The sequence below is a fragment of the Aquarana catesbeiana genome, linkage group LG12, assembly GCF_042186555.1.
Source record: "Aquarana catesbeiana isolate 2022-GZ linkage group LG12, ASM4218655v1, whole genome shotgun sequence".
In the NCBI taxonomy this organism is placed as follows: Eukaryota; Metazoa; Chordata; class Amphibia; order Anura; family Ranidae; genus Aquarana; species Aquarana catesbeiana.
Genome location: NC_133335.1, coordinates 220,853,663 through 220,875,635, shown reverse-complemented (window position 1 = coordinate 220,875,635; position 21,973 = coordinate 220,853,663). Strand labels below are relative to the sequence as shown.

Below are 21,973 nucleotides of genomic sequence, written 5' to 3'. Positions count from 1 at the left end.
CCGAAGTGAAACTCCTTCTCAGGAAGTGTCAATATGACCGGCATGCCTCTTTGGTTCTGGAGAGGGACTATGGGAAGTACCACTCGCCTGACCCTTACCAGAACTGCAAACAAGGTGTAGCTGTTAAAACGGTCGTTGGCCTTAAGGACAGTACAGGTTCCTTGACAAAGTCCAGGTCAGGGATTCTGGAGGTCGTGAGGTCCTTTTATGCTGACCTTCTTGGGAGGAAAGAGCTTGACCGTGACAAGATGGAAAGCTTTTTGGACTCTACTCCAGGTCTAAATGATGAAGATGTCCCATTGATGAATTTGACAGAGGAGATCACAGTTGAAGAGGTGATAAGGGCAATTGAACAGCTTGCCATCAAAAAGTCACCTGGACCGGATGGCTTGACGGCTGAGTTTTACAAAGCTTTTAAGTCTATTCTGGCCCCACATTTGGTAGAGGTTTTTAACAGTTGCCTTGCTGAGGGGGTACTTCCCTCTTCCATGAGGCACTCAGCTGTGATTCTTCTTTCAAAGGGTAAAGATCCTTCGATGGTTGAGAATTGGCGCCCCATCAGCCTTCTTAATGTCGATAGAAAGATACTGGCAAAGATCATCTTCTGGCGCCTATCGTCAGTAGCAGAGTCTTTGCTTTCTCGCCATCAGCACTGTTCGGTCCAGGGTAGGTGCACCTTCACAGCAGTTTTAGCTGTCCGGGAGGCCTTGGAGCGGTGCAGGGCTGCAGGCTGGGGAAAGTATTTGCTGACATTGGATCAGGCAAAGGCTTTTGATCGTGTCAACCATGAGTACCTGTGGTTGCTCCTTAGTAAGTACGGTCTGCCGGGTGGTTTTGTCGATTGGTTAAAAGTCTTGTATGAGGGGGCAGAGAGCTTTCCTCTTGTTAATGGTTGGGTTGGGCAGTCCTTTGAGGTTGGCTCCGGGGTGCGCCAGGGTTGTCCCCTGAGTCCCCTGCTCTATGTGTTTGCAATCGACCCCTTCATCAGGAGGCTAGAGAGCGGCATGTTGTGTGGGGTGCCAGTGGGGCTTCCGGGTGAGCCGCCTTTGAGGGTTGTTGCCTATGCGGACGATGTGTCGGTGATTGTCACTGGGGCGGATGAAGCAGAGGAGGTGGTCTCTCTGACATCACGGTATTCTGAAGCATCAGGCTCCAAGATCAATCAGGAAAAGAGTGAAGTTTTCTGGATGGGAAAGGAAGGTGAGGGGTTTGATCTCCCGGACACCTTTCCAGTGCCCCAGGAAAGAATTAAGATTTTAGGCATTGAATTTGGACCTGGCGATTATGGCCTCAAAAACTGGGAAGGCAGACTGGAAATTGCCAATACTAAGGTGGTCAGCTGGAAGAGATGGAAGTTATCTATGAGGGAAAGGGTTGATCTGATTAAGACTTACCTGATTCCGATCTTCTTGTATGTCAGCTTTGTCTGCATCTTGCCAGTGTCTCTCTATGCTAGGGTCAGTAGTGTGTTCTTCCAGATGTTGTGGGGGAACAGACTGAACCCCATCAAGAGGAATGTCACCTATCTATCCAGGAGGGAGGGTGGCTTAGGTATGGTCAACCCAGTTCTTTTCTTTTCACTGCTTTTTCTCAAGTTTAATATTGGTAATATGCTTGCAGTGGAACCTCCTGGATGGGCAGGCATATTTAGATCTTGGTTTAGGCCTTTTCTACGACTTTGGGAAGAAGGTGGCCAAGTGAAGAATCTCAGGGGTCATCGTGGTCAGCTACCAGCCTATGTCGCTCCGTGCCTGAAGTTACTACGGCAGTGGCGATTGTCGGCTGAAGATCTCAGATCGGTTCCGAGGAAAGTCCTTATGAGTCGAGTCTTGAGCGAAGTCTTTCATGACCCACTGGCCTTAAGGGATTGCCCAGGCCCAGTTTTGAGGGCAGGGTTAAGACTTATTAATTTGGACAGAGTACCCCCTAAATTCAGGGATCTGGCCTGGTTGTGCTTCCATGGGAGACTCTATGTTAGGGGCAATTTGAAATTCCGCGGTGGGGTGGATCGTAGCTGTCCTCGGGAGGAGTGTGCAGGTGAGGAGGAGACTATGGACCATTTTCTGCTTCATTGCCCTTTTAACATAGAGGTGTACAAACAGGTGGGACGGGCCCTCGGTGTCCCTTTCCTCTCCAGGCTGGGTTATGCTGAGTGGGTGTACGGAGCATTCAATACTGGTGGGGTTTTTTGTTTAGATACACTTTTTCTAGTTAGCCTAGTAGTCCGTTATTTCACTTGGAACGCACGGTGTCAGGTCTGCATTCGGCGTAAAATCCTTCCTGTTCAGGTGGTGGTGTATGACATTCTGCATGAGGTGGAGAAGATTCGGGTGCTCGAGAGAGACAAGCGGAGTCAGGGGGCTTGGTTGAAGGCGTGGAGGGGTTTCAAGCCTCCCTGACTGCCAGGAGTCTCTTTCCCGGGTGTGGCTGTCTGTCTCTTATCACCCTAGATTATTATTTTTTTTTGGATTAATTTTTGATAAATGGCTGCGTACATAGGTGATGGGTTGTGCCTCTTAGGCCCTCTCTGCTGCTTTATGTAAATAATTTTGGTAGTGGATTATGTATATATTGTATATATTCTGAACATGGATGTGTATTCCTTGGATTTCTGTTGAAGTTTTGTACTATGGTTTTGTTTTTTACTTTTGTATAAAATTGGTTGCTTGATTCTTTTAATAAAAGATCAATAGTGCCTTGCATCAGCGAGAGTAATAGTGCCCTAAGAGCCAGATAAAGGCGAGCCTAGGGGCCACAGTTTGGAGACTTTTCCCACCCCAGTGTGACGCTCACCATCACCAAGCACCAGCACTGTGCCATGGCAGAAAGGGGAGTGGGTCACATGATCTGGGTAGATGTCTTTGCTCCTGGTAGTTAAAGGCAGCCATAGAGAAGTGAAGGATAGGTAAGTATGTGCTGTGGGGAGGGCCTGTCCATTCCCATTTTTTATATATATATATTTTTTTACAATAGTTGAAACTGGAGCTCCCCTTTAAAGCTAACCCACTATTTTTCCCTACACCTACGAAAACACAAATTCCCATAAATGAAAACCAGTGAAGGGAGATATGTGAGCGCCTGAAAACTCTAGTCCACTTCTCAAGCATGCAGCAAGTGAAAATAACACCCAATAGGCAGCCCCTGGATCTCTCCAGAGACCGCCCACCTTTAAAGGAAGGCCCAGTAATCTATTGTGTATTATGTAGTGCTTCAAAATCAGCTTCAGTTCCCAATGGGACCAACTTATCTCCTTCGGACAGCTAAAGGACTTCATTTTCTGGAGCCAGCTTGGACGCATGTTTATTGATTGTAGGAGGAAGTACAAATAATGATGGGCAGAGTTTATCATTCTATACAGCGAACACCCCTGGAGGGAGGGGACCCCAGAACCGCAAGACCCTTTAGGCCAGTGATGGCGAACCTTGGCACCCCAGATGTTTTGGAACTACATTTCCCATGGTGCTCATCTACACCGCAGAGTACCAGAGCATCATGGGAAATGTAGTTCCAAAACATCTGGGGTGCCAAGGTTGGCCATCACTGCTTTAGGCTAACAGACCACTGAGCTGTCCTCCAATCGGTGCCCCTTCCAGTGGACAATGGCTCCCTGGCTACCTAAATGAGGAGGGTGCAGATCTGCTGGGAATGAAGATGGCCAAAAAGTTAGAGGGGTTTTTAAACTAGGCAATGGGGGGGAGGGTCCAGAGACAGTGATAGCCAGCACGGATGATATTCCAGAGGGTAGTATTGGGGGCATTAGTGGTAGGTTAACCAAAGCACAAAAACACAAGGTGAGTATAGTAGCAAGTCCTAGTGGCAATTTTGAAACACCCAATACGAGAACAATATGCGACCGGTCTAAACTATGTGGCATGTTCACCAATGCCAGGAGCCTGGCGGACAAGATGGGTGAACTAGAGATACTGTTGTACAAGGAGGATTTGGATTTTGTGGGAATTTCAGAGACCTGATTCAACAGCTCTCATGATTGGCTGGCAAACATTCAAGGGTATACCCTATACCGCAAGGATAGAGAGGGTAAAAAAGGGGGAGGGGTATGCCTATATATCAAGAATAATGTACAAGTGAATGTGAGAGATGACATCACTGAGGGAGCTAGAGAGGAGGTGGAATCCTTATGGGTAGAGCTCCAAAAGGATGAAGCTAAGGGGAAAATAATACTGGGAGTATGCTATAGGCCCCCTAACCTGAGGGAGGAAGTGGAGACGGATCTCCTATCACAAATTGGATTAGCAGCAAGGATGGGAAGTGTTATCATAATGGGGGATTTTAATTTTCCAGACATAGACTGGGCGGAGGGAACCGTGCATTCATTTAAGGCTCGCCAGTTCCTTAATGTCTTGCAGGACAATTTTATGGGTCAGATGGTAGACGCACCAACTAGAAATAAAACATTACTGGATCTACTGATTACCAACAATACAGACCTGATCACAGATGTGGAAATACGGGGCAATTTAGGTAACAGCGATCACAGGTCAATTAGTTTCAGTATAAATCACACAAATAGGAAACATAAAGGGAATACAAAGACACTGAATTTCAAAAGAGCCAACTTCCCTAAACTACAAACCTTGCTAAAAGGCATAAATTGGGATAAAATATTAGGAACAAAGAATACGGAGGAGAGATGGGTTTGCTTTAAGAGCATATTAAATAAGGGCATTAGCCAATGTATCCCATTGGGTAATAAATTTAAAAGAGCGAACAAAAATCCTGGATGGCTTAACTCCAATGTAAAAATGCATATAAAAGCAAAGGAGAAGGCCTTCAAAAAATACAAGGTTGAGGGATCATCCTCAGCATTCAGACTTTATAAAGAATGCAATAAGAAATGTAAGGGTGCAATTAGGACGGCTAAGATAGAACATGAAAGACACATAGCGGAGGAGAGCAAAAAAAATCCCAAGAAATTCTTTAAGTATGTAAACAGTAAAAAAGGGAGGACAGACCATATTGGCCCCATAAAGAATGAGGAAGGACATCTGGTTACAAAGGATGGGGAGATGGCAAAGGTATTGAATTTATTCTTCTCCTCAGTCTTCACGAGTGAATCGGGGGGCTTCAGTAACCAAAACTGCAGTGTTGATCCTCAGGACACAACATTGGAAGCACCTCCATGGTTAACAGAGGACGGAATTAAAATTAGACTTGAGAAACTTAACATTAATAAATCACCGGGACCAGATGGCTTGCATCCGAGGGTACTTAGGGAACTCAGTCAGGTGATTGCCAGACCGTTGTTCCTAATTTTTACAGGCAGTCTATTGACTGGAATGGTACCAGCTGATTGGAGAAAAGCCAATGTAGCACCAATATTTAAAAAGGGCCCAAAATACATCCCTGGGAATTACAGACCAGTTAGCCTAACATCAATAGTATGTAAAATCTTGGAGGGGATGATAAGGGACTATATACCAGATTTTAGTAATAAGAAGGATATCATTAGCAGTAATCAGCATGGATTCATGAAGAATCGTTCTTGCCAAACCAATCTATTAACCTTCTATGAGGAGGTGAGTTGCCATCTAGATAAAGGAAGGCCCGTAGACGTGGTGTATCTGGATTTTGCAAAAGCATTTGACACAGTTCCCCATAAACGTTTACTGTACAAAATAAGGTCCGTTGGCATGGACCATAGGGTGAGTACCTGGATTGAAAACTGGCTACAAGGGCGAGTTCAGAGGGTGGGGATAAATGGGGAGTACTCAGAATGGTCAGGGGTGGGTAGTGGGGTTCCCCAGGGTTCTGTGCTGGGACCAATCCTATTTAATTTGTTTATAAACGATCTGGAGGATGGGATAAACAGTTCAATCTCTGTATTTGCAGACGATACTAAGCTAAGCAGGGCAATAACTTCCCTGCAGGATGTGGAAACCTTGCAAAAAGACCTGAACAAATTAATGGGGTGGGCGACTACATGGCAAATGAGGTTCAATGTAGAAAAATCTAAAATAATGCATTTGGGTGGCAAAAATATGAATGCAATCTATACACTGGGGGGAGAACCTCTGGGGGAATCTAGGATGGAAAAGGACCTGGGGGTCCTAGTAGATGATAGGCTCAGCAATGGCATGCAATGCCAAGCTGTTGCTAATAAGGCAAACAGAATATTGGCATGCATTAAAAGGGGGATCAACTGCAGAGATAAAATGATAATTCTCCCGCTCTACAAGACTCTGGTCCGGCCGCACCTGGAGTATGCTGTCCAGTTCTGGGCACCAGTCCTCAGGAAGGATGTACTGGAAATGGAGCGAGTACAAAGAAGGGCAACAAAGCTAATAAAGGGTCTGGAGGATCTTAGTTATGAGGAAAGGTTGCGAGCGTTGAACTTATTCTCTCTGGAGAAGAGACGCTTGAAGGGGATATGATTTCAATTTACAAATACTGTACTGGTGACCCCACAATAGGGATAAAACTTTTTCGCAGAAGAGAGTTTAATAAGACTCGGGGCCACTCATTACAATTAGAAGAAAAGAGGTTTAACCTTAAACTACGTAGAGGGTTCTTTACTGTAAGAGCGGTAAGGATGCGGAATTCCCTTCCACAGGCGGTGGTCTCAGCGGGGAGCATTGATAGCTTCAAGAAACTATTAGATAATCACCTGAATGACCGCAATATACAGGGATATGTAAGGTAATACTGACACATAATCACACACATAGGTTGGACTTGATGGACGTGTGTCTTTTTTCAACCTCACCTACTATGTAACTATGTATTCTGAGCCTTGTAGTTCCCGGTATGGGATGAGCCATGGGCTCCCTATGTATGTAGGTGGCACAAAGACTTGTGAGTCACCCCGATGCTGACAGCCCACCGCAGCACGCTCCCTGAGATAAGAGGCGATCGATCAATTAGATGTCGGCTTAACTGGAAGTGTCACAGCCTGGTCACCAGATATTGGAAATGATAAGAGGTGGAATGTTTCCTGGGATGTTCCCACGCATGACAGATAATGTGACTGACAACACCGCACCCCCCCCCCCCCCCCGCATTAATATTTAGAAGGTGACTCGTGTAGATGAGCAAAGTGAGTGTACACCATTGTCACCAGAAGAGAAAGGGATGGGAAAATCAAAATGTATTTGTTGTCACTGGGACAGGAATAGAGGGGAGATCTTCTAATGGGGACACTTGATCTTGCAACAGAGAAGATTTTCCCATTTATTAGAGAGATTTCCTCTTGTGTCTTTGGGACGAAAAAAGCCTGGTAAGAGTTCAAACCATCTGGGATTTAGATACACTTTATTGCCAGCCACATCAGATTGCAACCAAATCACTTCATTTAATTGAGAGGTGTGGTAGTAATTAAATGTGTCGTTATATGTTCATTTTGTTTTTCACCTTCATTGAAGATCACAGAGCTGTTCATGGCAAGAGCACATCATCTACACCCACTTTACTTGACCTTTTTTTTTTCAGTCTCAACACCCTGCCCTATACAAATAAGCAAAATCTGGAGGCACCCCTGTCCATGATGTATGAAACGTAAATGTTCCTTATCAATGGAATACCTGAGCCTGGGACAATGCACACAACTGTCTGTTGACTGAAATTGACTTAGCCAGAAGCCCCTTTTTTTACATCAGAGGTCCTCCCATCTCATCAGAGGTCCCTCCATCACATCAGAGGTCCCTCCATCTCTTCAGAGGTCCTCCCATCTCATCAGAGGTCCCTCCATCACATCAGAGGTCCCTCCATCACTTTAAAGGTCCCTCCATCTCTTCAGAGGTCCTCCCATCACATCAGAGGTCCCTCCATCTCTTCAAAGGTCCTCCCATTACATCAGAGGTCATCTATCACATCAGAGTTCCTCCCATTACATCAGAGGTCCCTCCATATCTATAGAGGTCCTGCCATCACATCAGAGGTCCTCCCATCTCTTCAAAGGTCCTGCCATCACATCAGAGGTCCCCCATTACATCAGAGGTCCCTCCATATATTCAGAGGTCCTGCCATCACATCAGAGGTCCCTCCATCTCTTCAAAGGTCCTGCCATCACATCAGAGGTCCTCCCATCACATCAGAGGTCCTCCCATCACATCAGAGGTCCCTCCATCACATCAGAGGTCCTGCCATCACATCAGAGGTCCTGCCATCACATCAGAGGTCCTCCCATCACATCAAAGGTCCCTCCATATATTCAGAGGTCCTGCCATCACATCAGAGGTTCCTCCATCTCTTCAAAGGTCCTCCCATCACATCAGAGGTCCCCCCATCACATCAGAGGTCCCCCCATCATATCAGAGGTCCCCCCATCACATCCAGAGGTCCCCCCATCACATCCAGAGGTCCTCCCATCACATCCAGAGGTCCTCCCATCACATCCAGAGGTCCCCCCATAACATCAGAGGTCCCCATCATATTAGAGGTCTCTCCATGTTAGGTATCTATTTACTCGCTGTAACATCATCTTTCACATTATGCAAAAAAATCGGACTAACTTTGAAAAACATTTGAAAAATTGCTGCGCAAATACCGTGCAAGATAGAACCACCATTTTATTCCCTAGGGTCTCTGCTAAAAAAAAACACATATATGTTCCGGGGTTCGGAGTAATTTTCAAGCAAAAAAATGATCATTTTTACATGTAGGAGAGAAGTGTCAGAATTGGCCTGGGTGGCAAGGGGGTTTAAAGGGGTTGTAACCCCTCGTGGTTTTTCACCTTACTACATTCTATGCATTAAGGTGAAAAACCTCCTGTAGTCCAGCTGCCCCCCTTTTACTTACCTGAACCCGGTTTTTCCAGCAACGGGGACAAGCACACCAGTGTTGTCTCGGGTACCGATTGGATAGATTGATAGCAGCGCAGCCATTGGCTCCCGCTGCTGTCAAATGTATCCAATGACGCAGGAACCGGGGGGGCGGGGCCGAGTCCTGCTGTCTGTGTCAGAAGCAGGACAGGGGAGCGCGCCCACACGAGTGACCCAAAGGGAGAGCGGCTCCCCCAACGGGGCACTCGAGAAGAGGAGGAGCCAGGAGCGCCGCTGAGGGACCCCAGAAGAGGAGGATCGGGGCCACTCTGTGCAAAACCAACTGCACAGAGCAGGTAAGTATGACATGTTTGTTTAAACAAACAAACCTTTAGATATCCTTTAAAGCAGAGATATGCAATTAGCGGACCTCCAGCTGTTGCAAAACTACAAGTCCCATCATGCCTCTGCCTCTGGGTGTCATGCTTGTGGCTGTCTTGCTATGCCTCATGGGACTTGTAGTTCTGCAACAGCTGGAGGTCCGCTAATTGCATATCCCTCCTTTTAAAGGAAGTGCTGTGATGTTTTCAGGAAGCTATGTACAGCACCCTGCCAGCCCCTCCCACCAGCCATGATCTGGCCCCTCCCACCAGCCACAAGGCCACACCTCCCACCAGCCACGATCTACTTGCACTGTATAGAGACACGCAGAGACCCAGTGATGGCATCACTGGCTTTAAAGTAAGGTAAGTACCAAGGAAAGGCTCTTGCTTAGCAGTAAACAGGGTTGTTCGAATCCCAACTACGACACTACCTGCCCGGAGTTTGCATGTTCTCCCTGTGCCTGCATGGGTCTCCTCCGGTTACTCCGGTTTCCTCCCACACTCCAAAGACATGCTGGGAGGTTAATTGGATCCTGTCTAAATTGCCCTAGTATATGTATGAATGTGAGTTAGGGACCTTAGATTGTAAGCTCCTTGAGGGTAGGGACTGATGTGAATGTACAATGTATATGTAAAGCGCTGCGTAAATTGACGGCGCTATATAAGTACCTTAACCGCTTGCCGACCGCCGCATGTACGTTTACGTTGGCAGAATGGCACGGCTGCACAAATGGGCGTACCTGTACGTCCCTTTAAATTTACTGTCATGCCGGCGCACCTCCGCCGCGTGCTCCGTGAGCGCGCCCGCAGGTCCCGTGGACTCGATGTCCGCCAGGTGCCCGCGATCGTCTTACAGATAGGCAGAACGGGGACATGCCTATGTAAAGAAGGTGATCGCTTTCATGTTAAGGGTAGCCCATCCCCCCTACAGTTAGAATCACTCCCTAGGACACACTTAACCCCTTCATCGCCCCCCCCCCCCCCCCCCCCTAGTGGTTAACCTCTTCTCTGCCAGTGTCATTTACAAAGTAATCAATGCATTTTTATAGCACTGATCGCTGTATAAATGACAATGGTCCCAAAATAGTGTCAAAAGTGTCCGATGTGTCCGCCATAATGTCACAGTCCTGATAAAAATCGCAGATCGTCGCCATTACTGATAAAAAAAAAATTATATTAAAAATGCCATAAAACTATCCCCTATTTTGTAGACACTATAACTTTCGCGCAAACCAATCAATATACGCTTATTGCGACTTTTTTTTTAACAAAAGTATGTAGAAGAATATATATCCGCCTAAACTGAGGGAAAAAAATTGTTTTCTTATATATTTTTTGGGATATTTATTATAGCAAAAAGTAAAAAATATTGCGTTTTTTTTTTTCCAATTGTCGCTCTTTTTTTGTTTATAGCGCAAAAAATAAAAACCCCAGAGGTGATCAAATACCACCAAAAGAAAGCTCTATTTGTGGGGGGAAAAAAGGACGTTGATTTTGTTTGGGTGCAGCGCCGTACAACCGCGCAATTGTCATTTAATAAAGCGACGCAGTGCCGAATCGCAAAAAGTGCTCTGGTCAGGAAGGGGGGTAAAATCTTCCGGGGCTGAAGGGGTTAAATAATAAAAATATTTAACAATTTATTAGCATGTTGACGGGGGGGGGGGGGGGGGGGGGGGTTTGTTGGTGGGAAAGAGGAACCAGGGAAGGCAAAATATAAGCATATAAGGTGGACTCCCCCTTTAAGTGACTCTTTGATTTTTTTTAATCTTTTTTTTATTGATTTTTTTTTTTTTTAATTTTCTCCCCTCCAGTTTTTAGAACATTTCACAGATTCAGATATCAAAGTCTGAAACATGGAAACACTCTCAGATTTGTATCGGCGGTCGGTAGCTCGGAGCCACGTGGTGGTGGTGGTGGTGGGGGGCATCTCTGCGGTTTTCGGGTTAGTTGTCACCGTGTAATCAGAATTTCGCATTCTTTATCACTCGCTAAGCAGTCAATTTATCTGTCACTCGGTTAGATATCTCCATATACTTTGCTCCGGGGTTCGGCGTTGATTTAGTGATTCGGGAGCTGTCACCGGTTTAATAGGAGATATCACAGCATAACATCCCCCCCCCCCCCTCCAACCCCCATCATCACCACCCACCTACAGCCCCTCTCCACCCCCCCCCCCCCCCTCCGCTCTCTCTGCTCTTTATAAGCCAGCCTGCCGTTCTCTCCTCCAGATCTCATTAACAAGAGTCCGTGGCTTGCAGTACATCGCCATGGCGTGTGTGAGCCCCCGTTCCTCCCTACGACTCACCCTGCTGTGCAGCGCCCTGGCTCTCCTGCTCTCCTGCCAGCGCACCGCCGCCTGGTACAAGCAGTCCACCGGCCCCAGCTACTACTCCGTGGGCAGGGCGTCCGGGCTGCTCTCCGGCATCCGACGGTCGCCCGACATACGCCGCTCCGAGCCCGAGAACGCGGTGGAGGGCGCCGACGCCGCAGACGACAGTTTCCTGAGCGCCTTCGGGAGCCAGCGGCAGGGAGCCGTGCTCAAGAACATGGTGAGTATGCAACAGGGGGTGGGGGGGTTGGGGAGACTGTGTGTGTGTTCGGTTATGTATGGAAGGGTTAGAACCCCGGTCAGGTTTTTACTGCTCTGTTATGGTGGCCATACATGCTTTGATAAGCGATCGATTTTTTTTTTCTTTTTACCAATCGATCTCTTCCAATCTAAAAATCGACAACCTGTTTGATCAGTATGCCACACAAGTGGATTTTGATTGGTGGTTTAAATACGATCACAACTTATGGCTGCAAACTATTTAATATTATTATTAATATGCAAGATTTATCGATCGTACCTCTGTTTTTCCACCATCGTAATCTCCATAATCTGATCAATTGAAACACAATCCTATTGATGAACAAAGCATCTCAGTGCTGCCAATCGATGCATAATGATTGATTAATATTCCACCCTGGCCGATCAACTCAGTCTGAACAAATTAAATCGAAATGGGGAGGGGGGGGGGGGTCTAAGTTGATCGGAAAGGAAAACGGCGGCTTTTCAGTTCTTTGCAGATGCGATTGCTTTAATCAAATCGCACATTGATCGGATGATCAAATCAAAGTGTGTATGGCTACCGTAAGGCTCCATTCACACCTAGGTCATTTGAATTGCAGACGGAATAGGCGCGATTCTGCCCGCAAAATCACGGCAAAACGCGCGGGGGAAGGGGACGCGCTTGCGGTGCCACTACTTCTTAATGGCACCCTAAACGCGGTGCAATTTTTGCCGCGCGATAAATCACCCTAAACGCGTTTACGGTGCCATTACCCTAAACAGGGTGAAATTTTTACCGCGCGATAAATCACCCTAAACGCGTTTACGGTGCCATTACCCTAAACACGGTGCAATTTTGTTTTGTTTTTTTGCCGCGGTTGTTGCGAGATAAATCGCGCTGCAATCGCGGAAAATCACTACGCTGTCGCCAACCCCAAAACAAGCTCCTGCTCCTTGAGTGGCAAGCTTCACGCGTTGCAATTTGCCACGATGGCAGCGCGATTTATCTCGCAACAACCGCGGTAAAAAAAAAATAAAAAATCGCACCGTGTTTAGGGTAATGGCACCGCAAACGCATCCCGCGATTCAAATCACCTAGGTGTGAATAAAGCCTAAACGGCATCAACTGATCGATTTGCATGATCCTATCGATACGCGTATCACTGGGACAGAAGGGGGAACTCTTTCTAATGGTGGTCCTACACACTTCGATTTTATCACCTGATTTGATATGCAATTCGATTAAATTGATAGAATCTGCAAACAATCGAATAAGCAATCAATTTATGGTGGCCATACATGCTTTGATCCTATTTTATTTTTATCTGATCGATGTGCAATTTGTTTAACCACTTCAGCTCCGGAAGATTTTTACCCCTCCATGACCAGACCATTTTTTGCTATTTAACTTGGCGATTGTGCGGTCGTGCAACGCTGTACCCAAATTAAATTTATATCATTTTTATCACAGCAATAGAGCTTTCTTTTTGGTGGTATTTGATCGGCTCTGGGGTTTTTTTTTTTTTTGCGATATAAATGAAAAAAGACACACAATTTTGTAAAAAAAAAAAAAAAAAAAAAAAACACACATTTCTACTTTTTGCTATAAAACATCCAATAAACATTTTTTTTAAAAAATCAAATTTTTGGCCAATATGTATTCTGCTACATATTTATGATAAAAAAAATCCCAATAAGTGTATATTGATTGGTTTGCACAAAAGTTATAGCGTCTACAAACTATGGGATAGTTACTGGAATTTTTTATTTTACTTTATACTAGTAATGGGCAGCGACTTATAATGGGACTGTATTAGCAGTGGGCAATCTGACACTAACTGACGCTGAGGGGAACTGACTGACACTGACACCTCCAGTGACACTAATACAGTGATCAGTGATAATAATATGCACTCTCACTGTACTAATGACACTGGCTGGGAAGGGGTTAACTGTGCGCCCAACCATGTGTAATGTGTGGTGCAATCTGCCGGTTTGTTTGCAGGGAGAAAAAAAAACGGCCCTTGGCTGCTGTCTGTAGAGAGCTCTGTGTTGTTTACCAACACAGAGCTATCTTCTGTCATTCCCTGAGCCGTTGAGCGGGTGCTGGTCAAATATCATTGACCAGGACCTGTCGATCAGCTGGTGCTGCAGCGAATGGCAGCACAGTCTTCCGGGTCCCGGAAAAGGAAAGCCTCGATCGTATAGGTACGTGAAAGTACAGCGGCAGGTCAGCAAGCGGTGTTAAAATGTTTAGATCTGCAAACAATTTAATAGCCATAATTTCCCTTTTCCGATCGATTTCGACTCAATTTGAATCGGATTCGAACAAAGTGAGTCCATCGTCCAGGGCAGAAAATGATCGATCCTTTTTTTTCATCAGTAGGAAGCACTGAAATACTTTTGTTCCTAAATACGATCGTATTTTGATTATGATATTGCATGGTAGAAACAGAAATGTGATCAATAACTTGCGAACATAAGTTATAAAAACTACTCCTCCTGCCCCATGTGTGACATATCGATCAGATCAGTTGTTGGTCACAGATCGAATATTCATATCAGAGTAGATTGATTGGAAAATAAATCGATCATTTAACGAAGCGTGCACAGCCACCATGAAATGATTACATTAGACAAGAATCATAAATCATTTGTTTGTAGAATTTAGTGAGCTTTAGAATGGTTTTTACATTGGCAGTCGATCAGCCAAAGGTGGAATTTTTTGTTATTTGTTTCTGATCGAATAAAAAAAATCCACCGATCGTATTACAGATCGATTAGATGATCGTTTTCAATAGTTTCTTTCTAATAGATCATATTTTAGATTGATAGCATATGTTTTACATTATTCAATGTTTACATTTACAATGAAATCGCTTATTGTGATCACTCATATCCAGATCGATCGCAGATCACTACATGTATGACCACCTTAATAAAGGAGAGAAGGGGGTCTCCAGACTATGGCCCGTGGGCCAAATCTGGTCTGCTGCAAGATTTTATCTGGTCGTTCATAAGAGGGGAATTTGATAAGGACCCTGATGTAAGGACAGACTCTTAAGTCAGGAGGGACTCTAAAGGGGACTCTTGGGTAAGGGGGACTTTGATGGGGATTCTAATATAAGAGGACCCTGATGTAAGGGGGATTCTAATGGGGAACATGATGTAAGGGGGATTATAACGGGGAACATGATGTAAGGGGGATTCTAATGGGGAAAACATGATGTAAGGGGGATTCTAATGGGGAACATAGTGTAAGGAGGATTCTAATGGGGAAAACATGATGTAAGGGGGATTCTAATGGGGAACATGGTGTAAGGGGGATTCTAATGGGGAAAACATGATGTAAGGGGGATTCTAATGGGGAACATGGTGTAAGGGGGATTCTAATGGGGAACATGGTGTAAGGAGGATTCTAATGGGGAACATGATGTAAGGGGGATTCTAAAGGAGAACATGATGTAAGGGGGATTCTAATGGGGAACATGATGTAAGGAGGATTCTAATGGGGAACATGATGTAAGGGGGATTCTAAAGGAGAACATGATGTAAGGGGGATTCTAATGGGGAACATGATGTAAGGGGGATTCTAATGGGGAACATGGTGTAAGGGGGATTCTAATGGGGAACATGGTGTAAGGGGGATTCTAATGGGGAACATGGTGTAAGGGGGATTCTAATGGGGAACATGGTGTAAAGGGGATTCTAAAGGGGAACATGATGTAAGGGGGATTCTAATGGGGAACATGATGTAAGGGGGATTCTAATGGGGAACATGATGTAAGGGGGATTCTAATGGGGAACATAGTGTAAGGGGGATTCTAATGGGAAACATGATGTAAGGGGGATTCTAAAGGGGAACATGATGTAAGGGGGTTTCTAAAGGGGAACATGATGTAAGAGGGATTCTAATGGGGAACATGATGTAAGGGGGATTCTAATGGGGAACATAGTGTAAGGGGGATTCTAATGGGAAACATGATGTAAGGGGGATTCTAAAGGGGAACATGATGTAAGGGGGTTTCTAAAGGGGAACATGATGTAAGGGGGATTCTAATGGGGAACATGATGTAAGAGGGATTCTAATGGGGAACATGATGTAAGGGGGATTCTAATGGGAAACATGATGTAAGGGGGATTCTAAAGGGGAACATGATGTAAGGGGGATTCTAAAGGGGAACATGATGTAAGAGGGATTCTAATGGGGAACATGATGTAAGAGGGATTCTAAAGGGGAACATGATGTAAGGGGGATTCTAATGGGGAACATGATGTAAGAGGGATTCTAAAGGGGAACATGATGTAAGGGGGATTCTAATGGGGAACATAGTGTAAGGAGGATTCTAATGGGGAACATGATGTAAGGGGGATTCTAATGGAGAACCTGATGTAGGGGGGACACTGATAGGGACTCGTGTGTAAGTGGGACTTTGCTGGGGAGCCTAATGTGTAAGGGGGACTCTGATGTAAAAGGAACTTCAATGTAAGGGGAACTGTGATATAAGGGGACTCTGATAAGGACTCCTATTTAAGAGAGGCTTTGATGGGGATTCTGATATGGGGGGGCTCTAAAGGGGACTCTCATGTAAGGGAAACTCTAAAGGCTCGTACACACAATCAGATTTTCGGACAACCGAACGTCCGTTTTTTTGTGGCATGCTAGTCTCATGTTGAAAGTTAAGAGGTTACCAAGAATACGAAAATTGTACGACAGAATACAACGTCAGGCGTGACGTAATGTGTTTTGTATGTATTCTTTTGTTTCTGAGTATGCGTAGTCTTGCTCTTACGATTTTTTTAGGACGAAAACCGTACTGATGAAACGAGAATCAGATGCTGAGTTGACATCTGCCAAAAATTTTATAGTCTGCACGTCCAGCTTTTGTCTGACGAAAAAGCAAAATCGGCTGTCAAAAGCACCGTACTAGCAATCCGAAAAATCAGCTGACATCTCGTCGTACAAATTTCTCCATCCGATTTTCGTATCATGTGTACGAGGCCTTAATGTAAGGGGGGCTTTGATGGGAACTGTGATATAAGGGGACTCTGACTGTAATGGAGACCTTGATGGGGCACTCTCATAGGGACTCTTGTGTAAGGGGGAACTTTGATGGAGACCCTAATGTGAGGAGGGCTTTGACATAATGGGGGCTCTGATGTAAGGGAGATGTTGATGGGGACTCTGAAATAGGAGGGCTCTCATGGAGACTCTTACGGGGAGGGACTCTGATGTAAGGGGGGCTCTGATGGGGACTCTAATAAAAGGGGGCTCTGATATGTATGGGAGACTCTGATGTAATAGGAACTCCAATGTAAGGGGAACTTTGATATAAGGGGGCTCTGATATTGGCTCTGATGTAAGTGAGACTATGATGGGGACTCTGATATAGGAGGGCACTGATGGGGACTCTTACGGGGAGGGACTCTGATGTAAGGAGGGCTCTCATGTAAGGGGGGCTCTGATGGGGACTCTAATAAAAAGGGGGTTCTTATGTGTAAGGGGGACTCTGATGTAATAGGAACTCCAATGTAAGGAGAACTTTTATATAAGGGGGCTCTAATAGGGATATAAGGGAAACTTTGATGGGGACTCTGATATAGGAGGGCTTTAATGGGGACTCTTACGGGGAGGGACTCTGATGTAAGGGGGGCTCTGATGGGGACTCTAATAAAAAGGGGGCTCTGATGTGTAAGGGGGACTCTGATGTAATAGGGACTCCAATGTAAGGGGAACTTTGATATAAGGGGGCTCTGATAGGGACTCTGACGTAAGGGGGACTTTGATGGGGACTCTGATATAGGAGGGCTCTGATGGGGACTCTTACGGGGAGGGACTCTGATGTAAGGGGGACTCTAATAAAAAGGGGGCTCTGATGTGTAAGGGGGACTCTGATGTAATAGGGACTCCAATGTAAGGGGAACTTTGATATAAGGGGGCTCTGATAGGGACTCTGATGTAAGGGAGACTTTGATGGGGACTCTAATATAGGAGGGCTCTGATGGGGACTCCTACAGGGAGGGACTCTCATGTAAGGGGGGGTCTTGATGGGAACTGTGATATTGGGGGACTCTGATATAACAGAGACTTTGATGGGGACTCTTACGAGGGGGGATCTGATGGGGACTCTCATGTAAGGGGGACACTGATGTAAGGGGGGCTTTGATGGGAACTGTGATATAATGGTACTCTGATGGGAACGCTAATGTAAGGGAGAGTTTGATTTGGACTCTGATAAAAAGGGGGCTCTGATGTAAGGGAGACTTTGATGTGGACTCTGATATGAGATGGCTCTGATGGAGACTCTTACGAGGACCTGATGTGAGGAGGACTTTGATGGGGACTCTCATATAAGGAGGACTCTGATGTGTGAGGGGGACTCTGATGTAATAGGAAATCCAATGTAAGGGAAACTTTAATATAAGGGGGCTCTGATAGGGACTCCAATGTAAGAGAGACTTTGATGGGGAATCTGATATAAATGCTGATGAAATGGAGACTTTGATGGGGACTTTGATACGAGGAGGACTTTGATGTAAGGGGACTCTGCTGGGGACTCTGACAGATGGCTGATAAGTGCTTTGTCACCTCCTTTACTGCCTGTTTTAACTCTGAAAAGATCGAACCGCTGCTATAGGTTGCATTGCACGTGGCTGAAGCCGGCTGCGTCGGGGCCCCATTCACTTTGAATGCAGCAGGGGAGGGGGAGGGGTTTATTCTTGCCGCACAGGCAAAGCGAAGCATCGAGACCACGGCATTTGTAGATCTAGAGTGGATGAATGTTCTTCTTTAACTGGGCGGAGTCAGGGACTTTTTTGTCGCATTTTTCGCAGGTGGGGCAGCCAATGCAAATTATCTTTTTTTTTTAACATTTTCTTTGGAATGCATCGCATTTAAATGTAACGCAAAATTTCCTGTTTCCATTATGAGGGGCGTGTCTGTGTTTTTTGGAAAACACATTAATTAAAATGAAAATTTAAAATAAATTTTTTTTTAGTGCGTTTTTACAGTTTTTTTTTCCATATGTTGCTATTAAATATATTGTAATTTTTTTTTTTTCTTTTACCAACACCACTCATCGCAAAATCCAAGGTTACGTTTTCATTCTGACTGAAGCCTACTGGAGCTTACTTAATCATAGACGCTACAATTAAGCTCCAGATAGGAGTGAAAGGCGTTGGTGTTGGTTGCACCTGGCGGTCACCCACACCAACGCGTTTCACTCCCAACTGGAGCCTAGTCGTAGATGCTACGATTAAGTGCCAATTAGGAATGAACTGCGTTGGATTATTGGCACCAGGGGAACCTGTCTGTGCAGCCAGCCTTGCAACCAATTCTAACACATTTCATTTCTAACTGTAGCTTAGTTGTAGATGTTAACGCTGAAGCACCAATTAGGAATGAAACGCGTAAGCGGTGGTTGTACCTGGTGGACTTGTCTGTGCAAGCATCCCTAACACATTTTCCTCCTAACTGGAGCCTACTGGAGCTTAATCGTAGATGCTACGAGTAAGTTTCAGTTAGGAGTGAAATGTGTTGGGGTTGGTTGCACCCGGTGGACTTGTCTGTACAAAATAAATCCAACGCGTTTCACTCTCAACTGGAGCCTAGTTGCAGATGGTATGATTAAGCAGCAATTGGATATGAAACCCCTTAGTATTGGTTGTACCTGGTAGACTTGTCTGTGCAAACAACCCTAACACATTTCACTCCTAACTGGAGCTTAGTTGTAGATGCTACGATTGAGCACCAATTAGGAATGAAATGCATTAGCTTGGTTGCACCTGGTGGACTTCTCTATGCAACCAACCGTGCAACCAACTCCAACACATTTCACTCCAAAATGGAGCCCACTGAAGCCTATTCATAGACTCTACAATTAAGCTCCAGTTTGGAGTGAAACGCATTAGTGTTGGTTGCAGCTGGTGGACTTGTCTGTGCAACCAACTACAATGCGTTTCACTCCTAACTGGAGCCTAGTCGTAGACACCACGATTAAGTGCTGATTAGAAATGAAACACGTTGGGGTTGGTTGCACAGACAACCCCCCCCCACCCCCCCCCCCAGTCAACACTAACACATTTCATTACTAACTGGAGCTTAATCATAGTCTCTACATTTAAGCTCCAGTTGGGAGTGAAACGCGATGGAGTTGGTTGCACCTGGTGGATTTGTCCGTGCAACTAACTCTAACACATTTCACTCCCTACTGGAGCCTAGTCATAGATGCTACAATCAAGCTCCAGTTAGAAGTGAATTGCAATAGTGTTGATTGCCCCTGGTGGATTTGTCTGTGCAACCAACTCAAACCCGTTTCACTCCTTACTGGAGTCTACTGGAGCCTAGTCATAGATATAACAAATAGGCGGCAATTAGGAATGAAAGGCACCTGGAGGATTTCACGCCTAACTGGAGCCTACTGGAGCTTAATTGAACTCTGTACGATAAGTGCCAGTTAAGAGTGAAACGCGTTGGAATTAGTTGCACCTAGGGGACTTGTCTATGCATTTGCTTCAACCTCAGCTTTCACAGTGAGCAGCTTCTTTCCCCTTATCTTCTGAGGGCCGAGGTGTTGGATGTGGTGTGGTTCGCTGTGGACCCCGATGTAAGAGAGAACTCTGTGGACTGTGATGTAAGGGGAACTCTGTGGACCCTGATGTAAGGGGGAACTCTGTGGACCCTGATGTAAGGGGGAACTCTGTGGACCCCGATGTAAGGGAGAACTCTGTGGACTGTGATGTAAGGGGGAACTCTGTGGACCCCGATGTAAGGGGGAACTCTGTGGACCCCGATGTAAGGGGGGACTCTGTGGACCCCGATGTAAGGGGGAACATGGTGGACCCTGATGCAAGCGGAAAGCTGTGGACCCCGATGTAAGGGGGAACTCTGTGGACCCCGATGTAAGGGGGAACTCTGTGGACCCCGATGTAAGGGGGAACTCTGTGGACCCCGATGTAAGGGGGAACACGGTGGACCCTGATGCAAGCGGAAAGCTGTGGACTCCGATGTAAGGGGGGACTCTGTGGACTCCGATGTAAGGGGGGACTCTGTGGACTCCGATGTAAGGGGGGACTCTGTGGACCCCGATGTAAGGGGGGACTCTGTGGACCCCGATGTAAGGGGGAACATGGTGGACCCTGATGCAAGCGGAAAGCTGTGGACCCCGATGTAAGGGGGGACTCTGTGGACCCCGATGTAAGGGGGGACTCTGTGGACCCCGATGTAAGGGGGGACTCTGTGGACCCCGATGTAAGGGGGGACTCTGTGGACCCCGATGTAAGGGGGGACTCGGTGGACCCTGATGTAAGTGGAAAACGTTCTCCTGATGCTGGTTGGCTGGAGAAGAAGGTGAAGCCTGCAGCAGAACATGACTCTCTTTACACATTGATGGTTAACAGTTTTTACAAAAATGCATGAAAATTGCAGCAAGCATGATTTTTTCATAAATACAATGCACTGCCCTCTAATGCAGCGTTTGTTTGATTCCGTATATATTTAGCTGCATCATTCAACAGAGACCTCCTATTACTGGAGCCCCCACAAAGGGTAAAGGAAGGGCAGGCACTGGGGTGGGCTGATTCATTCCATCCTAGTATGTCTTCTCATCCTCTCTTTGTCTCCCCCTGCAGGCGCTGTGTGTGAAAGACGTCTCTCCGAACCTGCACAGCTGTGAACTCATCCCGGACACATCCAGCACCTTCCAGTGCAAAGCTCAGATCTATCTATCACTGGACAGCACGGACTGTCTCACCCCGTAACCCCTGATCCAGAGACACTGCTCCCCTTCCCCTTCCCCCACGTCCCCAAAAGACACAGATCCACCAACGTTTACTCCAGACACTTGTGTAGATTTGTACTCAATCCTGTATCTGCTGCTTTAGAAGACATATTTGTTCGTTTAATAAAACTAAACAACCGATTGACTTGCTTTTCTGTGTTTGTGTGCTTCAATGTGCAGGAAGAGGGGGGGGGGGTGTACTAGACTGAAACTGGCCACACCCCATACAATCAGGGTTGCCAACCTCCTGAAGTCAAATTTGCTGACACTACACAGAACAATTTGCTGACAGAGACAATTTTTTACAGACAGTTAAAAAATTGGCCAAAATGCCAATTGTCGGTGCGATATCAATATTTAAAGCTAAAAACACGTAACTAGTGTAATTAGCAATGTGCTTCAGATATAACAAAAAGCAAAAAAACATATTTTTCCTTTTGCGATTCAAGGGGGGGGGAACTGTGTGGACCCTAATGTAAGGGGGAACGCTGTGGACCCTGATTTAAGGGGGAACTCTGATGTAAGAGGAAACTCTGTGGACCC

At 45.9% G+C, this 21,973-nt stretch overlaps 1 protein-coding gene across 1 annotated transcript; it reads left to right on the top strand.

The window, feature by feature from the left end:
- Positions 1-11,297: 11,297 nt before the first annotated feature.
- Positions 11,298-21,580, top strand: NPB (neuropeptide B). Its single transcript, XM_073607934.1, has 2 exons — positions 11,298-11,649; positions 21,282-21,580. Exons 1-2 carry the CDS (start codon positions 11,368-11,370, stop codon positions 21,408-21,410), a joined length of 411 nt encoding a protein of 136 aa, XP_073464035.1. The 5' UTR covers positions 11,298-11,367; the 3' UTR covers positions 21,411-21,580.
- The last annotated feature ends 393 nt before the right edge of the window (positions 21,581-21,973 follow it).

What these genes read in the sequence shown, in the direction of transcription:
- NPB (XM_073607934.1), top strand. Translation starts at nt 11,368, where the DNA reads ATGGCGTGTGTGAGCCCCCGTTCCTCCCTACGACTCACCCTGCTGTGC. An exon ending in GAGCCGTGCTCAAGAACATG is followed by an intron (nt 11,650 to 21,281) that starts GTGAGTATGCAA and finishes CTCCCCCTGCAG; the next exon opens with GCGCTGTGTGTGAAAGACGT.